The sequence below is a fragment of the Artemia sp. Qi Xiang Cuo genome, chromosome 7 (genome assembly GCF_049724085.1).
Source record: "Artemia sp. Qi Xiang Cuo chromosome 7, ASM4972408v1, whole genome shotgun sequence".
Taxonomy (NCBI): domain Eukaryota; kingdom Metazoa; phylum Arthropoda; class Branchiopoda; order Anostraca; family Artemiidae; genus Artemia; species Artemia sp. Qi Xiang Cuo.
In genome coordinates this window covers 60962622-60982856 of record NC_142800.1, presented here as the reverse complement: position 1 = coordinate 60982856, position 20235 = coordinate 60962622, and the positions used below count along the sequence as shown (strand labels likewise).

The window sequence follows — 20235 nt, the reverse complement described above, 5'->3', positions numbered from 1 at the left end:
ATGAAGTTCTGAAAGGCGTCTATGAAAATATTGGTGAAGCGGGAAGTTTAAGATCCCCCAAAACCCTTTTTAAAGTTGTCTCTGACAGCACATTAAAAAAAAGCGAAGGAGTATGAACAGAATGAGCCAAGTTACACACTGCATCGGAGTCGTAGGCTTCGTGGCAAACAATATCAAAAAATTAAAGCCTTTTTCCCTCTGCATATACTGGAATCGGATCTTTTAACTTTAGATGCAATTCAACGGCGTCACAATGTACCCTACAAATATATTCTGGTGGAAATCAGTGTCTTTATTCGCTATGCCTATGCCATTCCATTACGGTCAAAGAGAGGTGTTGAAGTTGCTCAGGCCATTGAAAGTATTCTTGAACAGGATTGCTATAGAAAAACTCAATTGGATCGTGGTAGTGAATTTGCTAATCCACATGTACAAAAGGTTCTATTGAAATATAATACAACACTTTATCATAGTCACAGCTCAATAAAGGCTGCATTGGCTGAACGATTAATAAGAAAGATTTGTCTATTAATTTCAAGATATTGTACACTGAAAAATACCTCTGCTTTTATTCATGATTTAGATAAAATCATGCGGATATACAACCATTGACCTCATCGATCACTGTCCAACTCAAGCCTTCGGGAAGTTCATTACAGTGAAAATACATTTGATGCTTTTCTAAAGCAATACTCCAACGATGAAAAAGAAAAAAAATGTGAAGCAGAAATTCAATGTTGGTGATACTTTTCGAATTAATAGAACCACCAATATTTCTGAAAAAGGGGAATTATTTATGGAACACCGAAATTTTTAAAGTGCACAAGATCCTATACATCGAACCCCCAACATATTAGCTGTGAGACACCAAATATGATAAGATTATCGGCGTTTTTTATGAATATGAACTGCCAAAAGTTAGAAGCACTAATGAAATTTATCAAATTGAAAAGACATTAAAGAGTTGTACTCACAGGGGCAAGAGCCAGTTGCTTGTTCTCTGGCTAGGATACAATTCTGATTTTGATTCATGGCTCAGTGCTGAAGATATTAACAATGCCCAATGATTTCTATGTGACTTTCATGTCCAATGTTTCTGATCCTCTCTGCAATGACTTGAATAGAACAAGTGATTTTTGGACGAAACTCTCCCCCACCATCAAATTCGACGACGGAAAGTATGAAGTGGCTATTGTTGACTGTATTCTCAAAAATACCGACGATATCCAGTGAAAAGATCGTAAATATGAAATAAAAATTAGACCCTATGATTGGCCACCGCAACCCTCAAGTGATCAATAAAAGATTCAGAGAGTCAATTGGATGGAGTATCCATATATTGAATTACCCTGCGAGTAACTGACCTGTATGAATGATTTATGTCATTCTATTTATAAAAGGATTTCCACTCGTAAAGAAGGAGCTTTTTTTTTCAATTATTCAAAAGAGGAGGCCAAGATCTACAGTAGTTCACCTTTTGCCAATGAAAAGGTTATTCTCAATGATAACCTGAAGGATGTTCTTGGCTTTAAGCTCAACATAATAAACGTTAAAGGGGCGAGAAACACACATTTCATCTTTGCTGACTACCCGTTTGCCTGCTCCACAGACACATGTATTTTTCTCTACGCTTCGTTTTTGGAAACATCTCAGGTTGGTAATTCAAATGTTCCCCTCCTACGAGTTCTTGAACGAAAAACCAATCAAGAACATATTCATTCTACAATATAAAGCATCTTCAGTATATTCCCGTAAACACTTCCTATTTGGAACTCTGTCAGTTAAAAATAAGAACTAAATTGGGTGATCCCTCAGCAATTTAAAAAGGTTTGGCTGTGATTACATGGCATTCTTAGCCCATCGTTCAACAACAACAATATGTCTAATAGAAAAGTGGTATTCACTTGTCCTGATATTGACTGCTATGTTAATACTCTTGGCCCAAGACAACAGGGCAATGAAATGGACTATTACAAAGTTCGCTCGTCAATATCCGGCTCTGGTCTTGGCAGTTGGTTTGCTATGCTGTTTCGCTCTTCACTACCACTGGCAAGAAAATATCTTGTACCGGCTGCGACAGATTTTGCATCCTCTATACTATACGATTGGGGCTCTGGTAAGGATTTTAAAAAAAGTGCTACGGAAAATCTTAGGTCCAGTGCGCGAACCCTTGGCAAGAGATTCAAAGAAAATGATAAAGGTTTAAAAAGGTCGAGAAACAATGCATCACTCATCAGTCTCTACTCATGTCGGAAACGAAAGACATCACCCCTGTCAAAGAAAAGAAGGAAAAAGCCGACATGTACTGTAAGCACTAGTAGAAGAAGAAGCCCCAGGAAGAGAATTGTTAGATCGAAACTAGATTTCTTTTCCTAAGATGTCCTACCTACCGCATAAGGATTCTCAACCTTCAATCACCGCCTCATTGAATCTATTCAATGCAGAAAATGTTGATGGGAGTGTCAAGCATGGATACTGTGAAAAATTTTATCAACAACAACCCCTCTTTGACAATATCCAATTTCAAATTTAGTGCAATGAAAACTACTTTATTGACTTTTCTTCGGCATTTATTGATTTACAAATGATTTTTCAAAAAACTAATAATACAACGCCGATTCGGGCCTATGGGCTATCCTATGAAAATTGTATACTACACAGTCTATTTCGTCAAATCAGTGTCTACATAAATGGCACGTTGGTGAGAACAAGCAACAGTCTAACAAATTATACAAGCTATATGCGATTCATGCTGATAAAACCCATGTCATCTAAGGAATTGAGAGGCACCTCCAATGGATATGAATATATTACTAATACTGATAGTACAGATTTACTTAAACATGCTACAACTAGTGAATTAAATCTAGTTGGAAAAATATATCATGAAATATTTAATATAACCCAATGGCTACCACCCAATGTTAAAGTGGATATAAAATTGACGCTTGCACCATCCAATTTCATAATGAGAAAAGAACTTGCTGCCAATCCTGATGTAAGTCTCTCCCTCACCTCGGCCATACTTCATGTACGCAAACAACAGGTCATGAGTTCTGTTGCTCTGGCAGTGGAAAAACTGAGAGCCAATGGAAATAATATTAAACTACTTGTTCCTCATACAATCACCAATCGAAGTAATATTGCCATGGGGTCACGCACCTTCCCTGATTCATCCTTTATCAATGGCGAAATTCCGTCAAAACTCGCTTTGGCATTTGTAAAAAGCGCTAGTGCAATAAGATCGTGGAGTGGATGCCCACATAAATTCGAGATGTTTGGACTTTTATCTCTTATGTGCAAAGTAAACGGCGTCCCACTCAACAATCTGTCCTTTCATAACTCCTATAGAACATTATCTGAGTTGATGATATAAACCCTAGATCATGACTCTTAACTCTTTGAGAATGATATAAGCGAATATATGTTTTCTAAAATAAATGGTATCATTGTACTAGATTTGTCTGGCACACAGGATATGAGTATAGTACGTACGGGGAGTGTGTGTTTAAAGTTTACATTTGCTGACCCATTGGCTGAGAGTATTGTACTAATCTCACGAAATCAATATGAAACCTCTTGGGGAATCACTCCCGAAGGTAGTATTTTACTAGACTTGGCGCCATGAACACCAGTCAAATAATCAATGTATTTAATATGGATCCCTACATGTCCAAGTACAAATCCTATTGTCTGCCCTTGGACTTTCTTGGAAAAATTCAAAGTGCCAACAATAGCTTAATTATTGTTAATAGCAGTCCGTCGACTGTGCTAATGGGTCATTGGCTGCGCATCTTTCAAACAATGAAGACGATTGAATTTTTTGATCCTCCTGGTCTACCCTATACATTCTACACACCCCACATCAGCAACTATATTGAGAGCAGTGGGAAAACTATTATTCAAAATCGGAAGAGAGTGCAGGATCTAACGACTAAAAGCTGTGGCTTCCATGCACTACTATATTTTGTGTTCCGAAGTCGTGGCTATACTTACAAGCAGTTTATCCACATTTATGGTGACAATCCACGTCTGAACGACTTTCTAGTGGAAAATATCCTCTCAGACCTATATAATATTGATTTCAGTGCCCTAAGAGTAAAGTGCTTAAAAAATGTTTGTGAATTTGTTTATTAATAAAATGCATATATATACAACAATGTCTTTAAATCTTCACTTTAGATTTCTTCATCGGTGTATCTTGATTGACTGCAAAGCCGGGGTCACATTTTCTACAGTATAATGTAACTTCACTCTTGTCATATCTCTTTGTATAGTCAATGATACTATTTGCATCCATATTATAAAATTCACGAGTTTCAATCTGTCTATTTGAAGCAATATCACATACAGTGTTTTCAAATGGTGAATCACATTCGGTAGCTGCCAAATAAAAATCACTTGGTTTATAGTGATAATAGGCAGTGTCGTCACAACGATGACGTAGACACCAAATTGTCTTGTTACCCCAAAAGTTGAATCGTAGACCAGGTTCCTCTTCCCAGAATAATTTAAATCCTCGACGATACCAATCTCGTAGAAATAAACTAAAATCACGTTAGGGATTCTTTCCAATCATAGCGGGGTAAGTATTCTCCCACTGATTACATTTATCATAGTGACAATTTGAGCACAAATGTCCTTTAGGGTGAGAGTCACACACCTCTTCAAGACATGAATTACATCCTTTAATTTTTACTGCATAGCCTCTATGTAATTTACAAGGATTACATAATTTACACTTTTCACTATAGTCGTCAATAATTGTACAATTCTCACATTGAGTCCAACTGCCAAGAGTGTATATGCATAATGGACATGTATAGAACATTTTTTGGTTTCCGATGTCAACTTTCTCACAGCTATAATAAAACTGAACGTTCCTGTCGATAGATAAATTCAAGGTGGAGGAATGGGGGAGGAGTAGCTCTGTGACATCACCTTTTTCAATTAACCAACACTCATAACCGTCCAAGAAACATCCATCAAAGTGAGAAAAATCCTGTTTTTCTATTCTCAGTGAGAAAAACCATAAAACAGACATAAATTGCTGTTGACATCCATGAAAAACAACAAATAAATTGACCAACACACATAACCATCCAAGAAACATCCATCAAAGTGATAAAAATCCTGTTTTTTCACTCTCACTGACAAAAACCATAAAAAACAGACATAAATTGCTGTTGACATCCATGAAAAACAACAAATAAATTAACTAACACACATAACCCTCCAAGAAACATCCGTAAAAGAGGGAAAAATCCTTTTTTTCAAGTGAGAAAAATCCGATATTTTCATTCTCAGTGAGAAAAACCGTAAATTATGTACTGTCAACGTTACACTAAATTGTAGGTGGCAGCAGGGGTGAGGGATGGGACCTCCTGAGGGGCTCTACTGTTAATGTCGATGTGATTAGCTGTGTGATCCTACTACACCAAAAGACACTCAAACTACCATATAAATTTAATAATTTGTTTATTTTGATCATCATATCCTAGAAGACTAATCCCCCTGGCTTCTTAGCAAATCAACAGGCTAAACAAGCGAGGCTGTCTCATTATAACAATATGTATATACAACAAACCAGGTCTTTATCCCTTTGGTGCTGTAGAAACGTCAACGAAAAAAAATCTCTTAGGAATAAAAGAGACTGAAATTTTTGGTAGAGACTTTTCATAGGCAGCGCGCTAGCGCTGCCTAAGTAAAGAACGATTTGGGTACAATGTGTTGTTTTTTGGTTCTCCTTACCCGGGCACTTCGTATCGAATGAGTTGTCGTAGAGACTTTGATAAGGGCTCATTCAATTGGAAATTGGAGTGGCTAGTGCCCTTTTTAATAGTCGAAAGTGATTGGAGGGCAACTAACCCCCCCTCACACCCATCATTCCCCCAAACACATCCAATAAAAATTTTGAGATAACCATTTTGTTCAGCGTAGTTGATTTTCATATAGAAAACATATTTTTGAGGAGGACACTCCCCAACAACCCTCAGGGCAAGGATTATAAGTTATGCCCTGGGGGCATATAAGGTTTTTATTGAAATCTTTGTCGTAGAAACTTGAAAAAGGGCTCATTCTATTTGAAATTCAAAGGTCTAGTACCCTTTTTAATAGTCGAAAGTGATTTGCGGGCAACTAACCCCCTCTCACGCCCACCTTTTCCCCAAACACATCCAATCTAAATTTTAGATAGCCATTTTATTCAACGTAGTTGAAAGTTTTGGACATTAGCTCTTTAAGGATGAGAATCCCGTCACCCCCACAGCCCTCAGGCTGTGGGGGGAGAAGGCGTTGTCCTCCGGCATTGTCGTAGAAACTTCAAAAGGGCTCATTCAATTGGAAATTGAAAGGGCTAGTGCCTTTTTTAATAGTTGAAAGGGATTGGATAGCGACTAACACCCCTCTCACGCCCACCATTTTCCCAAACACATCGAATTAAAATTTTTAGATATCCATTTTGTTCAACGTAGTTTAAAGTTCTGGAAATTTTTCTTTTAGTATGATAACCCCCTCAGAGCCCTCAGTGCAAGGGTTGTAAATTTTACCATGGGGGTATATAATGTTTCTATTGAAAGCGTTGTCGTAGAAACTTTAAAAGAGCTCATTCAATTGGAAACTGAAAAGACTAGTGTCTTTTTTAATAGATGAAAGTGATTGGAGAGCGACTAACGCCCCTCTCACGGCCACCATTTCCCCAAACACATCCAATCAAAATTTTGAGATATCCATTTTGTTCAACGTTGTTGATAGTTCTGGAAATCAGGTCTTTTAGGATAATAACCCCCTCAGAGCCCTCAGTGCAAGGGTTGTAAGTCATGCCCTGGGTGCATATAAGGTTTATATAGAAAGTTGTTTTATATGATTTATAGAATATATTTTAGTCTTTCCAAATCCAATTTTTATTTACAAGATATTCTACCTATTCATGAGGTAGAAACTTTGCGAGTCGCTGGCTGGACGCTGTTCTTAATTATTAATCAAGAGACGTAGAAATTTAGTTAAAACGAAATGGCTGTGGCTTTTAAGAGTCCCTGCAGTCTAGTTGAAATATATAAGAGCTATGTATTTCTAACAGAACTAATAATCAAAATTAATATTATTTTTATTCCTCGAAAATTACTGTATACAAAACTTCTAATACCTTATCAAAATTAATCATTTATTTTTGAATATTAGTGCGTCGAAAAAAAAACTCCTTCAGGCAAACTTCAGAAGTATAATAGAAAAACAACTCTAGGATGTAGCTATAGTCATTGTGAATGAAAATCAACTTATCCACTCTGTGTGGACTGAGGTCATTTCTTTTCTAAGTCACTATCATAGTCACTATCAGGCCTAACACCAAAAATAGTCTTTCTGCGGTCACACTAGTCGCAGGAATAGACAATAACTTGCTGGCAAGCGCGGCGACATAGGAAATTTAATCGCGATTGTGTCTTTGGAACAAAAGAACGTTGCCATTTTCTAGTAAACATAGATATACTTACATTTGAGTATGACATTTTGGCCTATCAATTTATGTTAGCCTTCTGTCAACTAAAAGTTGACTGGAGAGATTTCGTTATAGATCAATAATTCAAGTTTTATAACAGAATAACAAGGAACTAATTTAAAATTCTAGGCCAATTCAAATATCTATTTTAATTAATGTACTTTAATTTATTTCATTTAAATTTTATTTTTTAGTTTTTTTTTTATTTTTTATCAGAATGAATAAAAAACGAACATAAATTAGATAAACATGATATTAGATAAGGCTGTACTAGACAAAATCAGAAATTAATATGTTAATTATGATTTTGAAACTTACTTTTGTTTTAATAATTAAAAATACATGGCTTATTTAAATATCAGCTGATATTAGATATCAGATATAAACATGTCCTATGATGAAAGGACTAGAATAGCTTTTCAGTCTTTGACGGAAAGTTAATACAAAACAGAATGCAAACAGGGGTTAATGCTAAACCCTATGCTTTCTAAAAGCCAGAATATAATTATTACTTTATTGATAAAAATTATTTAAATGTTTTCACCTTTACAACTTTAAGCAATCGAAAATTACTTAAGATTTTAAGCAATAAATATCGTCATATCTATAGAAAATGCATCTAATAGAAATTTTGAGACAGCCATTCTATATAAAATAGTCTAAATATCATATAACCTGGCTTGTGGGGTTGAAAAAAAATCCACAGATAAGGGGCAAGGATTGCAAGTTATGCCCAGGAGGTATTTAAGGTTTTTATGGAAGGGATAGTTGTTTAAGTTTAAAGAGGCTTTGTCTTTCTCCCTGAAAAAGACTATCAAACAGTTCGTGGTAACGAACTGTAAGTAAGGAGTGACCCAGCTCAATGGTAACCGAAACTGTAGAAAACGGAATTTTGATACCAATAGATACATCAAAAGGATAAAATTTTAATGCTGATTTCAAATATATAAGTTTCATCAAGTTTAGTCCTACCTATCAAAAGTTACGCGCCTGAGAAAATTTGGCTGATTTTTGAAAAAAGGGGGAAAGACAGTGGCGTAAATTCAGAAAAATTCTGGGGGGGGGGGGGCAAACTTAAAAGATTTTTGCCACCTCACGGAAGAAAATTTGCAGATTTTCACTTTTAATTTGTGAGGACAGTACAAAACTATGATGATTATATTCTGTTAAAAAAAAAAAGTAAAAAAAAAGAAAAAAAGTTTGAATTGGTGAAAGTTTCTAATTCAGAGCGAGTGGATGGATTGGAAAGAGCATTTCCTGCCGCTAAATATCCTTCAAAAGGATATTTTTGACATATTATTTAAAAATGTATTATCCCTTATATTGGACCTCTTAGACTCCTTTTTAGGGAAGCAAATTACTTAAAAACAAATATTGTGCTTTGAAGGGTCGAATCCAAAAAAGAAACTTTAGAATTAGGAAATGTCATTTTGTTTTGTTTAGAATTGAATTGAGTGAAAGCCTAGAACAGGGTTTTCTGGCGCGAAGCCCACCGGCGGAAATGAAAAAAAAACATGATGAGGGGCAAATTCCATGTCTCAATAGGCAGCCTCAAGTGGGTTGAATTAGCAAAAATCCAATGGAGGGGGAAATCAAGCCAAATTAAGCGGTAGCCAACTTATAATTCTTTTGATAACAAAGTTTAGAACACAATTAGATATACAAAAATTCAAGTACATAAACACAATTAAGCAAATGAATCATAAATTTGTTCGCATCACGACTGAAGTATCCAGTCATGGTTGTTCATCAGTCATGGTTGTTCTAAGATATGTCTTAACCCTCTTAAGCGTTGAAAAAAATCTCTCGTTAGAGGCAGTTGAATCGGGGAGCGTCAAAGCAATTTCGAAAGCTTCCGAGATGACAGCAAAGGCGTCTTTGTTCATGGAGAGGTAGGCAAGAGCTTTTGATGGGCATTCTGGTTTCATCCTTTGTAAATAAGATTTTGCCAAGGCTATCTCCGACTCAAACTTCAACTCGTTTACTAATAATGTAGGAAAGTCACGTACAAAGTCTTGTATTAGACGTGCATCCAGGAACTTCGGTGAACTTGGCTCAAACGCTTCTAAGCCTTGGATTACTGAGGAGTTTTCACCAAACCTTTGTCTCAGCTCCGAAGTTACTCGGTCGACTATGAAGTATAAAATGTCTGACCTATAAGTTTGAAAAATGTCACGATCCTCTTCTGTTCAATTTCTTGCTCTGGCACCGACAGTGGTTTCGACGTAAAAATCGAGAAGTCGTCTGCTTATAGTAACCGAGCGTCTAGGCTTTTCTATTTGGATTGAGTTCTGCCTGCATAAGCTTTTCGTTGCTTCGACCATCTTAAACCAACGCTCTTCAGATCGGAGCTCTAGAACCTGTTGTGAACTGCTTGAAGCAGAGAATTTACGCCTGAAAGAACGAGGCTCTTGAACTGGAGTTGTCTGGATGCAATATCTATCGGACCAAGGATACTGCTCATTATTTCAAGAATGAGCAAGAATTTGGCATCAATTGTTGCCAGCAACCCAGAAGCTTCAGAACGGTCCTCTGTTGAATTGGCTTCATCCGAAATAACCCTTAGTGTTTCGAGAATAGCACCTAAGCGTATCCGGATCTTCTGAATTGAGGAAAACCAATAGCACCGTCGAGTGTCGGCTAGCCACTTGAGCTCAATCTTCTTTTCTCCGCTTTCTTGTTGGGTTCGAAGGAAAAGTTCGTGACGTGGCGCACTTCGGCTGAGAAAGACATATAATGCCTGAATGCAAGAAAAAAAGTTTCTAACCTCCGGACAAAAAGCTATTGACTGCACAAGCACAAGATTTAGGCGATGGGCGTGACAATGAATATACCTAGCTTGTGGTGCAAATCCGTTAAGAATAGCCTGAACACCATTACATGCGCCGCTCATGACGCTCGCACCATCATAGCATTGAGCCACACAGGTGCTCCAATCCAGTCCGTGCTTTTCAACAAGATCCTTGATTGCATTAGCGAGGGATAAAGCATCTAATTGTTCAGGATGTGTACTTCCGAATGTCTCCTTGCGGATGATAGCATTACTATCAATAAACCGAATAATTAAACCAAGCTTCTCTTTTTTCGACAGATCTTTCGTTTCATCTGCGCAGATTGCCCAATATTTCTTAATAGAGCATCTTGTTTGTTCTCGCAAGAGGTCAGCCAGTATGCTTATAAGACTATTTTGGTAGTCGGGACTCAAATAGCTTCCATACCGACGTTTTAGTTTTTGCTGTCATCATTTCTAGTATTTCTATAAAATTACCTCGATTGTGTGAGTCGTCGTGTTCATCATGACCTCGAAATGGGAGCCCTTGGCGTGCTAGGGCACATGCCACTTTCGCAAGTGTGACTATATGCAGGCGATTTTCCGCTATGGCTTCCTTACGATTTGAATAGAGAGTTGTAGCTATTGACTCAGATATGCCACACTCAATTGCTTTATATTTGGTCCAGCTGCGATTTGCTTCTTTATGAGCTTCTGAAGCCTCGTGTTTTTCAATCCTTTCAAATAGCTTTTTCCAGTTATTCATTCCTGTGTCGACAAACACTACATTTAGACCCCAGCGCCGCGCCGATGAGGGAAGACCGCCAGCGGCGGGGCAAAAAACAGCACGCCGCGCCGCCGGTAAGACACCGGCGGCGCGCCACCGGTAAAATGTCGGCGGCGCGCCCCCGGCACGATCAATGTTGAGCGCAAACATTAATGTTTTCATCAGTCTTTCTCAAATCACAGCTTCAATTTACAACAGATTCGAGCCTATTCATGAGTTCAAAAATTCACAAGTCGCTGGCTGGAAACTGGTCTTCTTCGTTATTCATCAAGAGAAGCAGAAATCTGGTAGAAAAGAAATGGATGTGGCGTTTCAGAATCCTTGCATAATACGAGTAGTTGAAGTATCTATTAGCTATGTATTCTTAACATAAATAATTATCAAAATTAGTAGTTTTTTTTCATCGAGCATTACTGCATATAAAACGTCAAATACCGTATCACAAAATTCGTCAGTTATCTGGGTAAAAACTTTGAATATAACTTTGAACTTAGAAGCTTAATTTTTTCATAATGCCCTTTGCCTATATCTGTTTTGTCACATTTAAAACATTGGAAATGGGCGACTTTGATATTGATGGTTTTTTTTTTGCTCTTTTGGATTCCTTAGAAGCCTTCTTGTATTAAAAACTGGTTTTTAATTACAATAAAAAAAAAAAAATGCATTTTAAAGTTTTTTTTGGCTTCTTTATAGAATATATGTCATGTTCAATTACAATGACAAAAAAAACACTTAATAGTTTATTGGCTATGAAGAAAAATGAAGTGCCAGCTATTTTCTTAGGTAAAAAATGAAAAGCTCATCCGTTTTAAGTGTAATTAAATGAAATAATATGCAGACTGAAGTAGCTCCAGAAAGATGTTGAAATGTTCATCCTAGTTCGTCACTTTTAATCCAAGCAAAATGTTAGGACATTTAGTTTCAGTTATTGAGTTTAAGCTTTGATTTCCAAATGCTCACAAGAATTACCAAATTTAAGAAAGTCGCAACAATAAGTCACCTGTGGTCAAAATATATAGACTCCTCTTTGATCCCCACCCAGGCTCAAAGGCTCTGCTGTGGTCATTTCCATGGAAATCTCCAAAGAGTTTCTTTTTAAAATAGCTTTCAAGCGTAGTTAGGGGTATTTAGACTTTTTTGCTTTTCTTCAAAGCTTTGAAAAAAGTGTTATAATATTCCAAATGTTACATCTGTGCATAGTTTTGGTATTCATTTGTGGGGTGATCGTATTTTCTAAACCACTGTAGATACGTAAGAACGTTGCAACATCTAGTACCCTGAGGTCGTAAGACTGTCAAAGACTCCTCCTTGAACCTCCCAAATTGAAAGCTTTTATTATGACCTGGCCTTTTAATGTAACGGGCACTGGACTGAGGGCGCCATTGTTACTCGAGCGCAACGTTAGGTGGGGATGTCGATATCGCTTTCGTCACACCAATTCGTTTTAGAGTGAATCTGCCTGGTACACATGAATGAATGTTTTCAAAGTAAACCCGTTTCATCAATAGGAAAAAAAACCGGATTGGACGCATATGTCCGTTTCCCTTTGGACGATAAAACCATGCAAGTGCTGTATCAAGTATAACTCACGAAAATCTTGTTAATTTTGTCAACTTTTAAAATTTTTCGCATCCCTGCTTTCAATAAAAAAAAAAATAAAGGTACTATAACTTTAATATAATAACTCTCTATGCCCCCCTTCTGGATACCATCTTGATAGGATACCGTCTCTGCTTTAAATAAAAAAAAAATAACTAACTTATTGGCACCCCTGCTTTAAAAAAAAATCGAAGTATTGTCATTTAAATATGATAGCTCAATACCCCCCCCCCTCTGGATACCACCTTGATAGGATGCCGTCTCTGCTTTAAATAAAAAAAATGAACTTTTTGGGATCCCTGCTTTCAATAAATAAAATTTCGAGCTATTATCATTTATATATAATACCTCCCTACCCCCCCCCTCTGGATACCACCTTGATAGGATAGCGTCTAAGCTTTCATTAGAAAAATAATTTACTGAATAGTTAAAAAGGTCACCATATGTTTCAAACAAACACGCAAAATAACTTTAAACAGCTTAGTGTTCCTTGAAGAAAAAATTGAGGGTATGACTAAAGGGGTACAAAGACAACAACAAAAATGTCAAAAAAATTCAGACATACCTCAAATTATTCGAAAACTGAGTGATAGATACGCCATGGCACTCCATAAGATCCAAAGAATCTATTTAAAAGGGAGCGCACAAAAAAGCCAAATAAGGCCAGTAGCCTATGATAAATCGAAAAATACCCAAGACAATGAACAAGTCATTAGGGGGAGCCCTGGGTCTATCAAAATGTTTCAATAGTTTTCCAGAGACTTTGATATCATTTTCCTCTGTCTCCACTTTAAATGAAGTACAAATTATCTTTTTGGCATCCCAGCTATCAATAAAAAAAATGAGGTATTATCATTTGAAAATGATAGACCCCTATCCCCCCCCCCTATAGGTATTAATTTACAATTTATTTATGAATCATATTTGTGGGGTAACTTTTGTTTCAATCTTTAATTCCTCAACCTTGTACGTAGCTTAGTCTATAGCTAAATTTGGTCTCAACTGAAGGCTGTTTTTTTGTTTTTTTTTTGGGGGGGGGGGGGTAAAAATGTTCCAGAAAGAAGATTGTATTTTCTATCAGGCATTCAATAATTGAGTATTAAAAATTAAGAAAATAATACCTAAAAACAGCAAAAACATAATCTGCCAACTTAAAATTCAGCTTTAGAAAAAATCTGTCGGCTGTCAATTTCAAAATCCAACAAAAGGCTGAAGCTGTATAGTAGTGAATGCGTTCTATAATTCTATTCAACTTGAAAATAAAATTCTTGACTACGAATGATGTAAGAAAGAACTGTGTATATTGCAATATTTGCAATAGCATATTGCATCTGTCTGGTTTTTATGCAAAGTAACAAAAGAGACGAAAATTAATGAACAAGAGAGCAGTGAGGAATTATGGTATACAAAGTAATATTTGGCAGGGAAAGTCACTGGTGATAAATCACTAGGGGTGGCACCGTGATTGCGTGATTTTCGGGGATTCGGGGAACCCATTTTTTTAGGGCTGATGCATAGATTTTCGAGAAAATACCCGAAAATTCAGGGACATTGCAAGCCCTACTTGATTTCTAATCAGGAAAATCGGAATACTAAACCAGACGAGAAGGAAAAAATCCGACTTTGCGGTTGACGCAATAAAGAATTGCCGCAAAATTAATTTGAACTCGACCGAACGCCGCCGCCTTTGCCGGCGGCGGCGTGCCTGCGTCGTGCCGGTGGCGTTGCGACACTTCGGTGGCGTTCGACCGGGTCTCTCGTCGGCGGCGTTCGGTCCATCTGCCGGTGCAGCGCCGGGGTCTAACTACATTATCAGAAGTATTTCCATGATTTCTTGTTAAAGAAAAGTGCCGACAGCAAAAGCAGTAAATGGCGTCTTCTTTAATAGAATATTCTACCCATGGTTTTTTCTCATAGGCTTTAGCAGAAAAACGGCGACCGCTTGTTTTGGAGTATTCGGCTAGCTTTGGCTGTTTGGGTGCCTCCCTTTTATGATGGGAGATGTCAAGATTTCCTCTCAATATCGTATCTGATGCATCGGCTACACTTCCACCCTAGAAAAAAATCCAGTGCTTTCGCTTCTAAACGTTTTAACTTTATTCAGAGGCCGAAAGCTCTGAAAGAGTTGTTCCCTTAAATAGGTGTCTAGGAGACATAAGGAATAATAGACTTTCTTAGTGAAATATTTCTAGAATTTCCAACGCTCCACAGCAAAATATACTGTTTTCAAGCCATTTACTTCCATTTATACAGAAACTTTCGCCACTCTAAACCTTTCCGTCGGTAGAGTTTTGGTTTTGCTGTAAAAATTTCTTCGTGCTCGCCCCCCCCCCCCCCAAAAAACAGTGATAGTGACGCCCCTGCTTCTAGCTTCTAATTAGCTTTTCTGCTACCGTTTAGTGTTCCGTATTGGCATTTTGCCCTTAATAGTTTTCGTTTTTGTTATTTCATGATTAATAACGGGGTGGTCTATTAAATAGGGTGCTTTTTCTCTCATTGATAATAAGAGCTTTATTTCCGACAAAATTCACGATAGCATACAAATATCTTTCGACTGATCATTTAATACGCTCTAGCATCTTGTGCATGTTTAAGCGCCTCCAAATGCTCAAATTCTCAGTTTTTAGAATTCAATAAAATAGTCTAAGCTAGTCAACTGAAATTTAAAAGGGTTAAAACATATATATCGTTTTTTGTCAGTTTAACTACGAGTAGAATTTCGTAAATTATACGATAATATAATCCGAATAAGAAAATTAGCAACTCAATACAACAAAATTCTCGTACTTACCTAGCTTATCAGCAAAATCTAGGAGGGCAAGTCGTAAATTTTGTTTTGGATGAAGCACGCTGACGTGAAGCGAATGCCTCGCAATAACAGCCGATTTAACTTTAAAAAGTAGAATTTTGTCACGAAGCTGCAATTTTTATTTATACTAAAACTGTCAATTCAAATGTAATTTAGCTTTTTTTCATTCCCTTTTTGCGCCATACCCAGTTTCTAGGGTGAGAATATAACAAGAGGTATAAATAATGTTGAGCGGCGGCCAAGCAAAAATGGCTGGGCCTTAGGAAAGCATTTAATGTTCTTTTATTCTCTTAAGCTCTTCCAAAACTCTTTGCCATAAATTATGTCTGATAAATCAGGCTGTAGTCCCTATAGTCATCTCTGAAGTCCTAGCCTGCCCCCCTCCTTGAATGACACCTCTATATCTATAATTGTTTGTTATATGCTCGGTTCTATGATTTTTCCCACAAAATTTGTGATTTATAAATTATTCCAAAGTTGTAGCGCGAAATTAAGATCTTACTTCTGTAGGCTAAACTTTAGTCCTCATGGAATTTATTGAATGAAGGAAAGGCTATAAGTTTATATTAGTCAAACCATAACTGCGTTTTTTTTTGAAGTTCCGTGTTTCATGGTTCATGTTCCAAGTTTCATGTTCTAGCCCAAAAAGGCAGTTTTTGTCGCTTTAGTGTTCTCTGTCCATGTTCCTGGTTGAACGTCTAAAAATGCATTTTAGGAAAAGTGGCAAAATATTCAAAACTGTGGAAACATGTGGAAAAATTCTGAGCTTTTTACTTGCCTGTTTTCTTGTACACATATGTTTCACCTTGGCCTCTATTCAAAAACGCATATTCAGCAGGATCTATGTCCATTTTCTTCCCTTCCATCTTATCCTTTCTTTTGTCATCTACAGATAACTTTTTTCTATCTCGATAGGGACCAATCGAACACGCAACACGCACAAAGAGCAAGTTCTAAGTTTGAGGAAACAGAAAGTCGAACAGGCAACATGATGTTTCGTGTTTCGCAAAAAAAACGAAGTTTTGTTAAAACATGCTGTTACGTGTTTTGTCAAAAACGAAAAAATGGCAAAACACGATTAAACCACGGAACCAACCACGCAAAAAAAACGCCACTCATAAATGGCAAAATTACACACCTCACTTGGGCCAGCTTCTGTTGCTGCCTCGGTTGCTGCTACACTATCCACCATTTTAGCGTTTTTAGCCGGTTGACTAGGTTTAAAAATATCGATTATTTTTCTCTGACTCATCGCACACTCTTATTCAACAAATGAATTCATTCAATACTATCTTTACTTGACAATGCTAGAGAAAACACGAGGCTCCGGGTTACGCGTCATTTCATATAAGATTTTGTATTCGATAAAATTTGTATTTTTTATTCGGATGAAGGATAGATAAGGGTATAATCTAAAAAAATCTGGGGGGAGGGGGCAAAATCAGATCTGGGGGGGGGGCAACTGCCCCCCCCTGCCCCATAGCAATTTACGCCCCAGGGGAAAGACCCCCAAAAGGTTATAGAACCTTAATGAAAATCACACCATCATATTCAGCGTATCAGAGAACCCTACTGCGGAGGTTTCAAGCTCATATCTGCAAAAATGTGGAATGTTGTATTTTTTGCCAGAAGAAAGATCACGGATGCGTGTTTATTTGTTTGTTTGTTTTTTGTGTTTATTTGTGTTTTTTTTCCCAGGGGTGATCGTATCGATCCAGAGGTCCTAGAATATCGTGGGAGGGCTCATTTGAACGGAAACTAAAAGTCCTAGTGCCCTTTTTAAGTCACCAAAAAAAATGGAGGGCAACTAGGGCCCCTCCCACGCTCATTGTTTTCCCAAAGTCACCCGATCAAAATTTTGAGATAGCCATTTTGTTCATTATGGTCGAAAATATGATAAATATGTCTTTTAGGATGACTTAATCCCCTGAGGTCGCCGGAGGAAGGGCTGAAAGTTAGGAACTTTACCCAATGTTAACATATAGTATTGGTTATTGGGAAGTATACAGACGTTTTCAGACGGGATTTTTTCTGGTAGTGAGGGGGGGGAGTGGGTCGGGGGTTATGAGGGAGGATCTTACAATGAAGGAAGTTTTCATGGAAGAGACACTGCTATGAAGGGGCGCCGGATTTCCCAGTATTATTTAAATAAAGATCAGAAATTATATATATAAAAAAACAAGTTTTCCAACTGAAAATAAGGAGTAACATCAAAACTTGAAACGAACAGCAAATATTACGTGTATGATTGGGTTCACCCCCTAGTCAATACTTCACTCTTTAAGCCAAGGACTTTTTAGTAATTTCATAAGAGCTATTTATTCTAAATAACGGCCTTTGTGATTAAGGGGTCATTTTTAAAGAATTGGACAAAAATTCAAACTTTAGCTTAAGGAGCGAGGTATTGACTAGGGGGCGAGCCCCCTAATATACGCATTAAAAATATATGAATATAGAAGTTCGTTAAGTAAGTTAATTCGTATGTTACGTATATTTATTAATAATAAGAACGTCCGTAAATAAAATTAAACAAGTTTCGAGAAAGCCATTTAACCAAATAAAAGTAAAATTAATATGCAAATTTTGTTTTAATTATTCATGTACGGGGAGCCAAAATCAAAACCTGTATTAATTCAAAAACGTTCAAAAATTGAATAAAAAGAACAAGTTTTTTTAGCTGAAAGTTAGGAACGACGTTAAAACTTAAAATGAACAGAAATTATTCCGTATATGAAAGGGGCTGTCCCCTCCTCAACGCCTCGCTCTTTACGCTAAAGTTTTACTTTCTCATAGCTCTTATTTTTTTAAACAATAAAAACCTTTAGCGTAAAGAGCGAGGCGTTGAGGAGGGGACATCCCCTTTCATATACCAGCTTTTTAATATTAAGCTGGGCGTAAAACAAGACAGCACTCTTTCTCCTAAATTGTTTAACATTTTTATAAATAATGTTGTTGATTATCTAGAGAATAGATGGGCTCCGAATGTTAGTCTAGGGACCCATAAACTATGACTACTATTATTTGCAGATGATATTGCTTTGGTTGCTAGCACACCGCAAGATCTGCAGACGCTTTTGAGTCTTATAGAAGAATATTTGCAGATGAAAAAACTAAGGCTGAATGTTGAAAAGAGTGAAGTTGTTATTTTTAAAAAAAGGAAAACAAGTGGCGAAGATAATTATCAATTTAATAATAAGGAACTTAAAGTAAGTAAAAGAATAAAATATTTAGGATTTGTTTTATCGGAAAATGGAAGTTTAAAGAGTCATGTTGATGAACTAATTAATAGAGATAAAGTGGCCGTGTCTGCAATTTTTAGAAATCCGACGATAATGGGAATTAAAAACCTAAAAATGCATAAAAGAATATTTAATACAAAAATTTTACCAGTATTAGAATATGGAGCAGAGATTTGGGGCGGAGAAGCGGCACAGAAGTTGGAGTCCCTCCAGCTCCAGTATTATAAAAGACTGTTTGGATTACATCAGACAACTCATTCACAGGTTCTGAAAGGTGATATGGGCCTGTTTTCGTTAAAACTACGTAGGTCTATTTTGATGCTTAGATTTTGGTTGAAGATCATTAGGTGTAGGAGACTGGGGTAATGGCGTTCACCTAAGGCAAAATGAGAATAAAAATTAAGAGAAAGATAAAATTCAAACCTAATCACGTTAAATCGCTAACATAGTATATTTTACCTATTGCATACTTGAATTGAGCCTTAATCAAGATTACATATAGGCATTAAGCATTGTTTTGCCAAACCAGCTTTGACCGGTATTACCCCCTATCCTAGGGGTAATGGCAGTCGGTAAGGTCATGTTCACTAAAGGGCTGTAAATAAAAAAAATGTGGGAAATTTCAATGACATAAAGATGTTAAATTGAAATCATCATATTTATATTGTTATATAATTCCGTATTTAGGAAATTACAAAAATGTAATTGAAAGTATGGGCATAATTAGAAATCAATTATTTGAAAAAAAAAACAAAAAAAAAAAAAACATCTTTCCATAGCAAAAACGGCTTAAAGAATTCAAGCGCCAAAAAAAAAAATATTCATATAACTTATGATCTTGAAGAACTTTAAGTCAATTTTAATTTCTTGAGCACATTTCACATAAATACCCCTCAGGAGTGTCCCATCCGGAACATTCTTGATGTGCCTATAATGCACAAGAAGTGCACCGATACCACATTTCTCCATCTTTCCCGGTGTCTTCGCAATAGAAACAGGTTTCTTTGCCGATCTCTGTCAAACATAGCTCACTTTCTGATTCGTCTTCACAAATGTTTTCCTCATCAATTGAAGTGTCGGAGTCAGATTCAAAAAGTTTCCTGATCATTTTATTTTGCTCCACTTTTTGTTTTTCTTTCAGGAACAGCAGGCTTTTTCTTTTCTCCATTAAATTCTTTTTTTACTAGCTTAGTTCTTTGGTTCTTTTCTTCTTTCCTGTTTAGTTTTTCCTTGATCTTGGTTTCTTTTTCTTCTCGCTTTTTTTTTTTTTCTTGAAGCAGGATTTTCATCGGTGTTGAAGTCAATATCTGAGAATGTTGCTTTTGTCTCGCTCCCTTCCTTGGCTTATCAGCCCAATTACTGCATCCAGGTAGAGGAGAAATCTCTTGTATAGACACATTAATTTGTGTGTTAGGCTGAATATGAGCTTCATCACGTAGGACAGAGGATTCTAAGTTTTTTGCAGTCGTGACCTTGTATCGGCCTACTTCTACGATGTCTTCATTTGCAGTAGCTTTCAAGGAAACGTCCACACAA

General features: G+C 36.8%; 1 protein-coding gene across 1 annotated transcript; it reads right to left on the bottom strand.

The window, feature by feature from the left end:
- Window positions 1–9231: 9231 nt before the first annotated feature.
- On the bottom strand, window positions 9232–19807 carry LOC148950526 (uncharacterized). The gene is made up of 5 exons (XM_089091889.1): window positions 19656–19807; window positions 16599–16674; window positions 14507–14705; window positions 9953–10600; window positions 9232–9626 (listed from the first exon to the last, which is right to left on the bottom strand). Exons 1-5 carry the CDS (start codon window positions 19805–19807, stop codon window positions 9232–9234), a joined length of 1470 nt encoding a protein of 489 aa, XP_088948015.1.
- Window positions 19808–20235: the final 428 nt, after the last annotated feature.